Here is a 13,456-nt window from a genome sequence, read left to right as displayed (position 1 = left end):
TCATTTGTCGCTTCTAAAGGTGGGAATTTAGTTCACTGATTTGAGATCTTCTTTTAAAATACAGGCATTTACAACTGTAAATTGTCATTGGTTTAGCTGCATCCCGTAAGATTCAGATTTTTTTTCATTTTCATACACCTTGAAGTATTTTCTAGTTCTCTTGTGATTTCTTCTTTAACTCGTTATTTATTTAGGAGTGTGTTGTTTCATTACCACATCTGTGACTTTCCCACATTTTCTGGTGTTATTCCCTTGTGGTTGGAGAACACACTTTGTATGACTTCAATCCTTTTAAATTTACTGAGGCTTATTTTTTGGCCTCAGTAAAACGTATGGCCCATTCTGGGGAATATTTTATGTAAACTTGAAAAGAATGTATATTTTGTTGTGTGAAGCCTGCCACCAATGTCTGTGACATCTAACGGGTTATAGTCTTCAAGTCTTCTGTTTCCTTACTGATCTTCTTTCTACTTGTTTTGTCCGTTATTGAGTCTCCTACTGCTGTTATTGAATTATCTATTTCTCCCTTCAATTCTGTCAGTTTTCATTCCATATATTTTGAGGCTCTGTTGTTAGACGCATGTGTGTTTATAATTATTATGCCTTCTTGATGGATTAACTTTTTAATCATAAAAAGTTCTTCTTGTGTCTGGTGACAAATGTCTCTCAATGCATGTTTCATGTGTTATTGGTATAGCCACCAAATCTAAAGTGTGTCTGTCGTAAACAGCATACAGTTGGATCTTTTTTAAAAAAAAATCTATTCTGACAGTCTCTAACTGGAGTGCTTATGTTTAATTTGCATTTAATGTCATAATTGATAAGGTACGGTTTACATCTGCCATTTTGTTATTTGTTTTCTAAATCTTATCTTTTTTGTTCCTCGATTCTTCCATTACTGCCTTCTTTTGTGTTAAATAAGATGTCTGGTGTACTGTTTTAATTCCCTTTTTATTTATTTTGATATATATATTTTTTTAGTTATAAATCACTTGGGGATTTCCAATGAATTTTAAACAAACAATGTAGTTTGGATCAATACTAACTTAATTTCAATAGAAGACAAAAACCTTGCTCTATATAACTTCATTTCCTCCCCCCTCATTTGTTCTGTTAAAAAGAAGTTGAAGAGTTTCAGAGTATGACAGAGATTCTCTTGTCCTGGCCTTGAAGGAGAAAGATGCCACTTTATGAAAAAAGCCACAGGGCAGGGAATGCGAGGCAGCCTGTACTTACTCACGACAGCTGCTGCCTGGCAGCCGGCAGGAAAGCAGCCACCCCAGGCCTCTGATTGCAAGTGACTGAATTCTCCCAGTGACCACATGGGTTTGGAAGGGGATCTCTTGCCTCATATGAGATCAAAGCTCCGACAAATGCTGTGTTTCAACCTCGTGAAACTCTGAGCAGAGACCCAGCTCTACTGTGGGCAGACCTCTGACCTACAGAAGTGTGACGTAACGTGTGCTGCTTTAGGTTGTCGTAAGTCTGTGGTACTTGGTTACACAGTGCTGGAAATGGATGCAGCAGTGTTCCAGGGTAAACCTCTTTGGGGAAGCACATGCATGTGTCCTGTCAATACTCCTATGTGGCCCGTGACATGGCTCAGTTTCCAGAAATGGGAACATTCTTTCTGGTTGATCTCTTATGAATTAACCTCAGTTCCTCTCCTCCCAGGGCTATATCCTAACATCACTTACTGCTGGGTTCCTTTGCCCAATGGGCCACATTCTTGGGGATTGCCCAGTGACCTTGCATAGCAGGTACTTAGCCCGTGGGAATCACACCCCTTGTGCTCCTAATGTCGTACGTATAGCTACTCCCTCATGATGTTTTTTCCTGTCCTGCCATCATGTGCAACTCCAGCCAGAGCTCTTTGCCTGTAGCTATTTGGAGGTGTGATTCAGGCCTGAGCACCATAGGGTGGCCTGTCAAGTTCTACAAGGAACTTCCTGAAGCCCATCTCATGATTGGTGTAAAACTAATGTTTTTGTCACCCCTCCCCCTTGAGAAGCAGAGCGAGTCAGTCACAGCACACCAACACAATATCCAAAGAAAGCCTGTGCCCTGCGTTCTCTGGCTTCCCTTATCCCCTCATGTATGTGCGAGGCTCAGGGTTTCAGATCACATTTTGCCGTCAGCTTCTTTGCTTTTCTTGCACTTGTGGTCCAGTACCTCCAGTGGGAATGTGGGAGTTCATGATACTTAATGCTTTATCCTCTACCTTTTGGAAACTCAGCCCAACCTGATCAACCTTCCTCTATAGACATTTTCATCCCCTTCCAGTTATTGTGAGGGAGCTTTGAAGTGGAACACAAACCAAGAAGGGGTAATAGGTGGTTAGTATAATACGACCATAGCTACAATTTTGAAATTAATGGAGTTCACGTCACACTAAACAGGAGCATGACACAGACTAAATGGAGGGGAGACACTTCTGGAGAAAACCATCTACACCAGTGTCTCTTCTTCCCAGTTGTCTCCCTCTGACCCACCCACCATTCAGAAGGCCTTCCCTTCAGAAGATCCAGCAGAAACTGGTATCAAAGATCTCCATAAATGACTCTGGAATCAGCAGAAACTTCTCTGAGGAAGCCAGGGGCATCTACTTGACATGTGACAGGGCTGAATTTTCAAGTAACAAGACATTAGAATGGCTTGATACTTTATATTCTATAGGAAGAACTGAGTGTCTCAGGGAAGAAGGGGACATTGGATGGGAAAGTTCTAGAATGGTGCCAAGTAGAGAAGAGAGGAGAAGCAAGAGAAAGAGAGAAAGGGGCAGTTTGTGACGAGGCGAGCATCTACGGGAGGTGCCCTCTGTGACTAAGCCAGCTGATTCTGGATGCTGGTAAGGTCATTAGCAAGGTACGTAGTAATATCAGGGCACAGCCACTGGTCCACCAGTCTGCGTGACTCTGAGCCATGCACAGGAATGCACAGGAATCGTTGTGTAAAAGAGACATACATGAGGGTCCAGAGCATTTTCAGCTTTTGGAATCAAGCAGGGTGGAACTTGCAATGCGTAGGGCTTATCCTGGTTTGCTGGTCCTCTGTAAGCCATCAGCTTCACCCTCCCCGTGGAGCTCTGGGGAGGGGCATCCCCGGTATGTGATTCCTCAAATGTATGTTCTTCAGACCAGACCCCTCACGTCCCACTTCCCTGAGTTAATTCCTGTGAAAAATGACAGAAACACTCTCAGTCTCTTTTGGAGAATATTTGAGCAAATGTAAGTAGATCTGACAGTTGAGACAATCTAACAGTCAAATCAGGCTCCAGGCATGAAAATTGCTCCCATACCAGGTAGCTCAATAGAGAGAATTTAACATGAATGTCTCGTGAGAAAGTGTTGAAAAAGCTGAACGTGCAAATGAGAGCAATGAGGCAACTCCAAGGTTAGCTGCAGCTGGAATCCCCTCGGCCCTGCAGTTGGAGGAAAACCAGCAGGCAATGGTTGTGGGACTGGGAGGAGGGACTGGTGGCCAGGAGCTGTGCCTGAGGTGGGACTGCCATGTGAGACATGACTGTCCAGAAGCAGGGATGTTGCTGCGGGTGATGGAGCCACTTGCTGGAGCAGAGAGCAAGTGAGGGAGAAAACCCCTGAATTCTGCCTTCCTCCCACCTACCATTCTCCTACCAGACACTTGCATGGACTGGACCCAGCCAGAAGCCAGGAAACTTGGAGAATGTCCTTTACAGACTATAGTGCCAATTATACAGAGCAGAGCAGGGAAGGGACAGGAAATGGATCTCAGTGCAGAGACGGAGGAACCCATGGGCTGCTCACATGTGCCGCAGTGTTCACTCTGACATGCGAAAATGGAGTGATCAAGTTTGAGTCGCTGCTCATAGGACTGTGATTTTAATTTTTATTGTGTGAAGCTACACGTTTTATTTCATGAGGCAGAAATTATACCATCAATCTTTCATGTGCATTCCATGCTGAGCATTTTAAATTCATCTCAAACATTTTCATTCACTGGAAAGAAGAGAAAGGCAAAGTTGGTGCATGGGCATTCGCTGAGCTGATGTGAGTTGTTTTATAAATACACTATAAGTACGAGAATCAAGGAATAATGATATATTGGTCTACGAAGAAGTGTTTGGATGAAAGTAATTTATTGTACTCTGTAGAAGTGTAGCTCTGTTAGCATAGATGTGGACACCATTTCTGTTCATCTGTTTTGTGAGAATTAGCACATATAGATACACAGAACGTGTCATTGGTGTGTGGATCCTTTACTGGTTCCCAGCTATGACCTCGAGGAGATGACAGCCTCTCTGGGTCTTCAACTATACATGTGTATAATAAAATACACCTCATATGGCAATCTTGAGTCATATGAGGAAAGTGTGGGAAAAAGTTTCGTCAATTACTAGGCACTCTACAAATACACAGTGGTAGTACCTGGTTGATAGCAAGGGTCCACTCATGTCTTTGAGCTATTAGGTACCCACTCATGTCTGACTTTTTCAAAGATTGTCTTAAAACATAAGCCAAGAAACAAAGCAGAGAAAGAAATGAGAAGGACCCTGACACACACTGAGTGACTTAGTGAAGCCTTCCTTGACCTTCTCTTGACCTTCCTCGACTCTCCAGCCCTGCTCAGAGGCCAGGAGAGTGCAGGTCTGGTTTATTGGATTATCCGTCGGCAACAGAAAAAGTTCAGCTTGCAAATTCCAAACACCTTCTCATTTTCTGCGCATGTCCTCTTGCATTTGCCCCGACCCAGCCTGCATGGCTCGCAAGCAGCAAACTCACCTGCACCGAGAAAGAGCTGCTGCTATGCCTTTTCTGGAACTCTGGAAATGGGGAAAAGTTCAAAGGCCACAAAAGAGGGACAGTTTGTATTTCTGATTACAAGAAGTGTTTTCAAGAGCCAACCCAGGTTTTTCAAAGAGCTCTGCTCTTTTTCAAAATGGAGTTGAGGAGAGTTCATTTTTAAGCAAGAGGGAGGCACCAACCCTGTTCTCCATGTGTTTATAACCTTGCTTGGGTCAGAAGGAGACAGAGTTCAATGTCACATACATTACAGAACTACGACAATACACATGTGATACTGCTGTAAAGGCTACAAGATGATAATGGGAGGGACAGCTTATGGTTTTGAAAGATCCTTGAAGGAGCGAAAAACTTAGGCTCAGATCTTGTTCACGTGAGTCTGCAATGGCCACGTGTCCTCAGGAAAGTTAATTTCAGCTTTCTCAGTTGTCAAATGGACATGCTAAGCACTTGTCTACGTTTTTAATTTTTTTAGTGGTGAAATTTATGTGGAAATATTTTGCCAAACACTATTTACTCAATTAGCCATTTTTGCTGTTACCTTAAGCAGAAGCTATTTTGCACGACCACGAAGAATTTTTCAGGATAACTTTCATGAACCAGGTAGATAGTGTCTTTGCCACCAAAGAAATGTTTATTTTCTGCTCTGGTTTTCCAGGGGCTTTTATGTTGTAACCCCTTCTTTTCTTTCCTATCAACCATCCTCTTCCCAATAACCTCAGAACAACATTGAACCTTCTAGGTTGGCGCCACTACTGACTGCAGTCATTCCCTGTGCTCCCACACAGCTCATTTTTCCTTCCTCAGGGTCATTTCAGTCTTCCAACTCTTTCTGTTCCCTGCCTCACCCCTGCTCTCCTGTCAGATGACTGCTCGGTAACAGACCCAGCTAGAGCGGCTCCATTCCGGGGGCTTCATCACATCACCCTGCCCTGAATCTCCTGAGGTTGCCCACATAATTTCTGAATACTAACCCAAAATTCCTTGTATTCATGCAATGTCGCTTACATTGTGTTGCAACTTGCTATGGTCCCTGGGGAATACCTTGTTTGTCCCTTTGCTTCTGTGAAGCCCACTATTAGAGTCCAGTCCATTCCCCCAGCCTCGGCTCTCGTAAACCCGGGCTCATGTCACTGTCCTCTTCTCCTTGGTGCTGTGTCCCCCCTTGAGGTAAGATTTTCTATCGACTCTGCATCTGATGGCACCGATAGCTTCCTGACCATATTTACAAATAAATGTGATCTTCTCGAAGACGTTGGTCAGACTCCTACTGTATACGTTCTGTGATGCTAAGGCCTCTCAGCTCAATGGCTAAATCTCAAGCTCCCCAACCCCTGTTCACTTCTAGCTCCTAATTTTATTCTTTTCTACTCCTTAGTTCCCAGCTCCTCCCTCGCGTGGGATCTTTGCCTTGGCACCTACCTTGATTTCCCAGCTTCCGTAAGCTCCACCTCTTCAGCTGAATTTGCTCACAGCTGGGCTTTGGTGCCTCAGCCTGTGCTACTTCGGAGTCAGGGAAGAATGAGCATTTTCAGCCTTTGACTCAGCTAAGACATGGAATTATATGGTGTTTCTAAGTCACCTGCTTTTCGGAATGCCAGGGACCGTCTCCAGGTGCCCATTTGCTGTACAATGAGAACACCTGTGCTCCTGCCCATCACCTAGATAACCTGCTCTGGATGTGTTTCTATCCAGGGCGTATCTGCAGTTGGTACCCAGTGGCGTGGGCAAAATGATTACTTATGAGAGCGTCCGCGCTTTCCAGGGCATGTGTGGTCACATTGTGCAATGCCTGTGGCGCACAGTTTGTGGAGGATTACCAACTCTGCTGAACAGTGTTGCTGAGCGCTACTCCACCTGCTTGAGAATCACAGAATTAAAACTTGTGACTCTGGTGTTGGAAGCCTAGCTTACCATTTATTATTGGTGAGCCCTGGGCAAAACTGTTCAGTATCTCATCTATGTCTCGCTCTATCATCTGTAATATGGTGGGTGTACTTATACCTACCTCAGAGGGGTATCTTGAAGATGAAATGACATAATCCACATAAAGTTGGTAACAGAATGCCTTATTGCTTGGAAAACACTCATTGACTAGTGGCCACCTTAATTTTTCTCACTCTGAAATTCTGTCTGCACATTTCTAAATTTCGTTTGCAATTACCCAAGAATATTTCTTTCCGTTCTGTTTATAATATGCTTTCTTCCTATATAAGATGACTCCACAAAAAAAAGTCAGGGAGCTATTCATTACGAACAGCTGTTCTGTAACGGGTGAGTTTTCACTGAACCATCCTCACTCCTGTATTTGACCCTTTCTAGACGATGGCATACATTAGTGCCACCCTTTACTGGATTAGAGAAGGGAGTCTGAGAGATGGATAAGCACGTTTCCAGAGCAATGCTATTTGGCAGGTACAAGCTTGGTCTTTAACCTTGGTTTACTGAGCACCATGAGCTGAGGAGAAGAGCCACCAGGTACTATCTCTATGGCCAAAATGACAATCCAGTACCGAAGAGATTTCTCTGTGAAATGGAAAATCCAAATATGATACCGGGAACAGGAGGAGGAAAAGATAAGAGTTGGTGGACTGGAATTTCATGCCGTTCGATTTTCACTACTATCTCCATCGCCTCTCAGCCTCCAGAAGTCAGAGAACGCTGACAGACCAGAGTTCCTCAAAGTAAAATCTACCCTCAAGGAATCTATGTTACCTCGTTGGAATGGCTGGGGATTCTGGAGTCCTGCCTGGCACCCTGAATTCAAAACAAAGCAAAATTTGGAAATTAAAATCAGTGTAAGAAATAACACAGTATAAAACAATATGCCCAGGGACAGTAGGTCACAAGGGTAGCATCTTTATTCTATTTCTGAAGCCTCGCCCTCATGGTAACCAGGAAGAAGAAATTAAAAAAAAAAAATTAATAGCAGTTTGCTTTTAGAAAATGCTACTGCAGATTCAAGAAATTCCCATGAGAAGTGCAGTGGGGAGCTGACCGTTACTCTTAATTTTAGGGTGGTGCACAGAAGAATCATATTTTATGCTCTGCCCCATCAAAATCCCACACATTCTCATTTACCTGATGGCAACTGAGCCAAAATGAAGAAAAAGAAGAAGACAAAATACAACATCTTCCTGCTTGCAACCATTGCTGAGGGAAGACTCTTCAGGACAGAAGTTTGGGTGGCTTTGCGAGAACAAGAGGCTCTCTTATATTTGAAAGGAATGCGATATGCTCTCGGTCAGTGAAGTGAATCAAGAAAGAAAACACATTTATATGCTCCATTTCCCAGGATCAAGGACAGACATGATGGATTATAGCCCTTGGCCTCCATAAAGCTTGTGTTTTGGGGACCTGAGTGGGGTAGTGGAAAGAACAGCAGGCCAGGCCTTGGAAGACCAGGGGCCACATACAGCTGTGCCCCTCTGTGCAGGCAGTGGGAGCGCGGTCCTGCTCTCACCTCTCCCGGCTTCAGTTGTCTCACCTACGAGACAAGGACCAACGACAGTGATTGACAGACACCACCGTAATACTACCAGCCTCTCAAGGTGTTGGGAGGCTCGAGTGTGATGATGATGCAAATATGTTTTGAACATGTGAACACTGAGAGGGAGCCTGGTGTGCACTCAGGACGCCTGGCTTTCATCTGTCTTGTCTGTAAGTGTCACAAGGAGGAAGGAGGGATGACACTCATTCTGTCAAGTTAGCTCTGAATCCCTGACCTGTCACGGTTACCACCCAGCAGATCAAGTCATAGTCACCACATCTGTTTAATTCATTAAGAACATAGGTATCAAAAGTAATACTCATATCAGTGCACCCTCCCCCAAAGTAAGTCCCATCCTGTTCCTATGCTTGTGCAATGCTCTGTCCTTCGTTTTTAGAATGAAAAACAAGATAACTTACAAATGTAGACTCTGATATCAGACAGATTGATTTATTTAGTATAGGATCTTGAGCAGATTGCTTAGTTTTCTGGACCTCACTTTCCTCATCTTTAAAATGAGGACACAATAATGGTACGTTATTAGGTACTTCATAGGCTTTGGAGAGGATGGACTGAAATGGGTATGTCAAGTGCTTTTCAGTGTCTGGCTATTGTCACTAGTGCCACATTCCCATTCCTCTCTATCCAGCTTTGAGCCCAGCTTCTCTGTAAACTCTTTTCCAAGGCCTCTAATTCATAATGAACCTTTCCTGGCCTAGAAAATGCAACATTGCTGATAGTTGTATGTTTGTTTCGGAGCCTCGCAAACAATTCAGCACCAGGAACACGAGCTAATACGTACGTACTAGAGGGTAGAGTTGAACCTCATGCCTCTCAGTGTTTGGGAATCTTGAATAACCTGGAGCCAGCCAGCTCGGTGGGCTTGTGATGCGTGTGGTCACACAGCATTGGGGTTTAATGCTCCGTGCTCACTGTGTTGAAATGCTTAACAGTTTTCTCTTTGACTGTGTGCTTTGTAATGATGTCTGAGGGGCTGAGGAGCCCACGCTGGGGCCCTGAGCTCAGGTCCCATGTGTTCCTGCCTTGCTTCTCTCCTCACCTGCCTGGGGGGATGGGCTCAGGCTTCACGAACCCTGGGACCCACCTGGCCTCCTCCTTTCCACTCCTTCCCAGCAACCTCTGCCATCACCATATGCCCCCGGATGGGTCTCGGGACACAGCATGGCATTGATGAACCCCTCCCTGTACTAACAGTGCCCTGGTTTAGGGACATTCAGAGCAACACTTTAGGATTGGGAGGTCCATTTTACATCTATTTTGTAGATACAGAAACTGATGCTCAGATGGGCTAAGCAGATGCTCAAAGTCACACAGATAAGCAGGAGTAAAGCCAGGATTTGAGCCCCCTCTGTCTTGCTACAGTGAGAGGACACGTCCTTCCCAATCAGAGCTGTCACCACTTTCTGGCTTTCCAGAATCCACAGAGAGTCCAATTTGTGTCAGGTGCTAGTGTTATCTTCTGTGTGTTGGTCAGAATTTTCACACCCGCTGTGCATGCCGCTGGTCTGTTCTGCAGTAAGCCCGTGTGAGTAGATCTGTGTCAAGGGTATGACAATCTAAGACCTACTATGAGCCATTCAGTCCACTGGCTTTGATACACACATTGGAAACTGACCAAGGTTTCTTTTCAGATTACTCATACTTATCATATAATGGTCATATATTCTATAATCTGTATTGTGTTGACTAATTACTCAACACAATACAGATTATAGAATACAATCGTCTAATGTAAGTAAATGAAAATGTACTTACCGATGTGTCACATGTACGCACACATGCAACAACAGGGTGTCTGTGATGATCCATTGGAAGCCTCGTGGGCACAAATGCACTTCCTCTTTCCAGAGGACCCTCTCGAGCATCACCCTGAATGGGACCCAGTACCAGGTCTGTGATCAGCGAGGTCCAGCACCTCTCACCTGACACAGTCCGACAGCCTTAGGACAGTACAGACCCTTGCAGTGGGAGCCACAGTCCACCGAGCTTTGAAATCCTGGGGTATTTGTCCTTAGGAACTTTTATGCTGATGAGAGAGATGATGAGTGCACATGCTGACACTCAGCCATCTGGTTCTAGTGTCACATGTATGTCGATCAGGCACCTTATATATTGACATTAATTGCAATTTGTGTATATCTGACTCTTTCATTACTCATACCCAAATTAGGCAAGTCTAAAGTGTTGATTCTGATTGTTGTCTGCCCTTAATGTGAAGCTGGCTGCTCTTAGCTATTGTTACCATTGAAGTACTCAGGCCAGACCAGAGTAGCCCAGGAGAAGGCTTGGAGAGCCACTCCCAACATACTCCCCTTCCTGCTCTTGACACAGCTGGCAGAATGTGGAGGGGAAATCAGACCGAGCCTCTTTCATCTGTCTTTGCTTCTATCCACTATGGTGAACTTTTTCTTTCTATTTACTCTAGTTTATCCCCGTCTTGGGCCATCTCTCCACCCTCAGGCTGTGACTCTTCACCAAGTAGCACCTTGAGAGGACGTGAGGGAGGGGGGACTTACTGACTCTGAAGGGGTTTATAGGGACCATTTGATAATTACCCCCAACAGATTTTGATAAAAGAACAGTAGCTTTTGTTTCCCAAAGCCCCCCTGACTCCCACCCAAAATACTGGGAGACAAATCTGTTCTTCCTGGCCTGAAAAATCAGATAGAAAACATTTCTGTGCCATCTCATCTACTGGTAGCAGAAGGCACTCTGCCAGCTTGTAAAGACATTTTCACTAACTTGTTACTTGACTGTACCTGGTAACCAGACATATCTGAGACGAGAATTAATCTGGGTGGCTCCTTCCTTGTGTAGCCAGGAGCGCATTTTTTGATGAGAAATGCTACAATCTTAAAGGGAGATGCACGAATTCATGTGAGAGAAATGAAGAACTTGTTGCTTTATGCCAGAAGGCTCTGAAATGCTGTCTGATACTCCAGCCATGTTTGAAAAGGAAAAAAAAAAAAATATATTAACATGGAACGCTAGACTTCCCAGAACAATACGAACGACCTGGCTGCATCGTCTTGCACTGGCCTCTTCCGTAAGACACTTCAATAAAAGTAAATGACTGTCATTTATCAATTTGTCAAGTGCTTCACTAAGAAGGGGAACATGAGTAGTTAATCTTGATGGTCCCTCCCTCCTGGTTTATTTTTCTTTATTTTTTTGGTAAGAGAATTGTCGCAAAGCCATCTGATATTTCTTTTAAAAGGGGACTCCAAGAAACTAAATCAACAGACTCTAGCTCGCTCTCAGGCAGATAGCCCCAACCACCTGTTAACATAGATGAAGATGATGATGATAATCATAGATAGGCAAACAGATAGAGAAATTAACATATATCAAGATGGATAGTTATACTAATAATATATTAATAATAAGATAGTTGGATAATCTGCTTATGAAAACTCTCATATTACACACCTGTCTAAATTCTCTTAACTCCATGCTTTTAAATTGGAGACAGTTAAATACTTCCTATGAATTTGTTCCATACCCATAAGTCTGGATTCAAATTTGCTGATGGTCAGAGGGATCATCCGTAAATATCTAGCATTAGTGACCTGAAACCTCATCCAAAATTGGCTTTCTACTATTTTTCTAGGAATTGGCTACTTCCAAGTTACTTAGTGATGCTAAGGTCTGCCATTACCTAGTTCCAGTCAGGAGTCCCTAGGCGTAGGATTGAGCCTTGGTTCCCTGCCTGGTCAGAACTCTTACCTTACCTCCCTTTGAATTCCTCAAGGTCAATGTACTTAATCCTATTGGAATCAATTACCCTTTTGCAACATTTTTCTGTTTTGAGATAATTATAGAGTCACATAGAGTTGTAAAAAATAATAGAGACATCTCTTGTTTCTTTTAACCAGTTTTCCCCAATAACAACATCTTGCAAAACTCTAGTGCAGTATTACCACCAGAATATTCTTCCATTGATACAAAACAAGTCCTTCACCACAGACCCCACATGTTGCCATTTTAGAACCACCCCCTCCCCCCTCCTGCGTCCACCTCCTCCTTCACTCCTGCACTACTCATTTGTTCTACAAGTTTGTCCTTTCAGAAATGTCATCTAAATAAGATCATATAGTAGGTAGCTTTTGGGATTAATTCCCTGGAGATTTTTCAAGGTTGTTGCCTGTATCAGTAGTTCTTTCCTTGTTATTGCTGAGCAGTGCTTCACGGTATGGCTGCACCACACTTTGTTTAGCCATTCACCGCTGAGGGACATCTGGGTGGTTTCTGGCCAGGCGCTGTTACGAATGACGCTGTTATAAACACTTCTGTTTATAGTTTTTTGAGCAAACATATGTTTTCATTACTCTGAGATAAATATCCCCCAGTGCAATTGCTGGGACCTAAGTTACTTGCAAGTTTAATTTTATTAAGAGAATGCCACACTGTTTTTCAGAGTGGCTGTACCATTTTACATTTCCACCAGCAGTGTAAGAGGGATCTAGCTTATCCACATTTTAACCAGCATTGACTGAAAATAGTTGCCACTATTTTGTTTTGTTTTTTTGCTAGTCAGGTAAGCGTGGATTGGCAACTCGTTGTGATATTAATTTGCACTTCTCTAAAAGCGAATGATGTTTTTCACTTCCTTCTCCAAAAGAATGAGGCAAGGATCCTTGCAGAAATGGCTAATTTTAGGACTGGAGCAGGAAATATGTAAGATAAATCCAGGGCAACTTGGAATCCCAGAACATATGAACATACTCAAAACAAACAAATGCTATGGGTATGTCAAAGGAACAGAAAAGCCCGCTGACAGAGCTCCCCATGAGCAAAGCTGCATTAATTTGAGCAAATGATAATAATAATAATAATAATAATAAAGTATACAAGATTATAACCTCAAGTATAAAATAAATGTCCATGGCCATGAGTTCATACTGATAAAAATAAGAGATTGAATGAGTGAGAAGAGACAGCTCTCCCACGCAGACTAACTCCAAATTGTGTAGCTACTCTGCCCTCAAAGAACTGAGCAGAATTCCACACGCCTTAGTCTGTGCAGAGTGACTCCCACAGAGCACAGTACGGGAAGGAGGAGAAAGAGCGACTTTCCAGCTCCCTACTGGGCCTCCACTGGTCACAGCCCTGGCTGGTGGTGTAGCGGTGCCTTGTGGCCTCCACTGACTCCACCAGCGAAGGG

General features: G+C 43.7%; 2 protein-coding genes across 2 annotated transcripts in view; both read left to right on the top strand.

The window, feature by feature from the left end:
- The window catches only part of COG6 (component of oligomeric golgi complex 6), a 74,401-nt gene extending 68,178 nt beyond the window's left edge, over nucleotides 1-6,223 (top strand). The window contains exon 19 of the mRNA XM_074329299.1: nucleotides 6,160-6,223. Within this exon, the coding sequence (XP_074185400.1) occupies nucleotides 6,160-6,208 (49 nt within the window). The 3' untranslated portion in view covers nucleotides 6,209-6,223. The remainder of the gene's footprint in view (nucleotides 1-6,159) is intronic.
- Nucleotides 6,224-7,882: 1,659 nt separating this feature from the next.
- On the top strand, nucleotides 7,883-13,448 carry LOC109461034 (uncharacterized). Its single transcript, XM_074331488.1, has 2 exons — nucleotides 7,883-8,024; nucleotides 11,089-13,448. Exons 1-2 carry the CDS (start codon nucleotides 7,883-7,885, stop codon nucleotides 11,268-11,270), a joined length of 324 nt encoding a protein of 107 aa, XP_074187589.1. The 3' UTR covers nucleotides 11,271-13,448.
- Nucleotides 13,449-13,456: the final 8 nt, after the last annotated feature.

The sequence above is a fragment of the Rhinolophus sinicus genome, linkage group LG04 (genome assembly GCF_036562045.2).
Source record: "Rhinolophus sinicus isolate RSC01 linkage group LG04, ASM3656204v1, whole genome shotgun sequence".
NCBI classification, from domain to species: Eukaryota; Metazoa; Chordata; class Mammalia; order Chiroptera; family Rhinolophidae; genus Rhinolophus; species Rhinolophus sinicus.
This window is presented reverse-complemented; position numbering and strand designations above follow the sequence as displayed.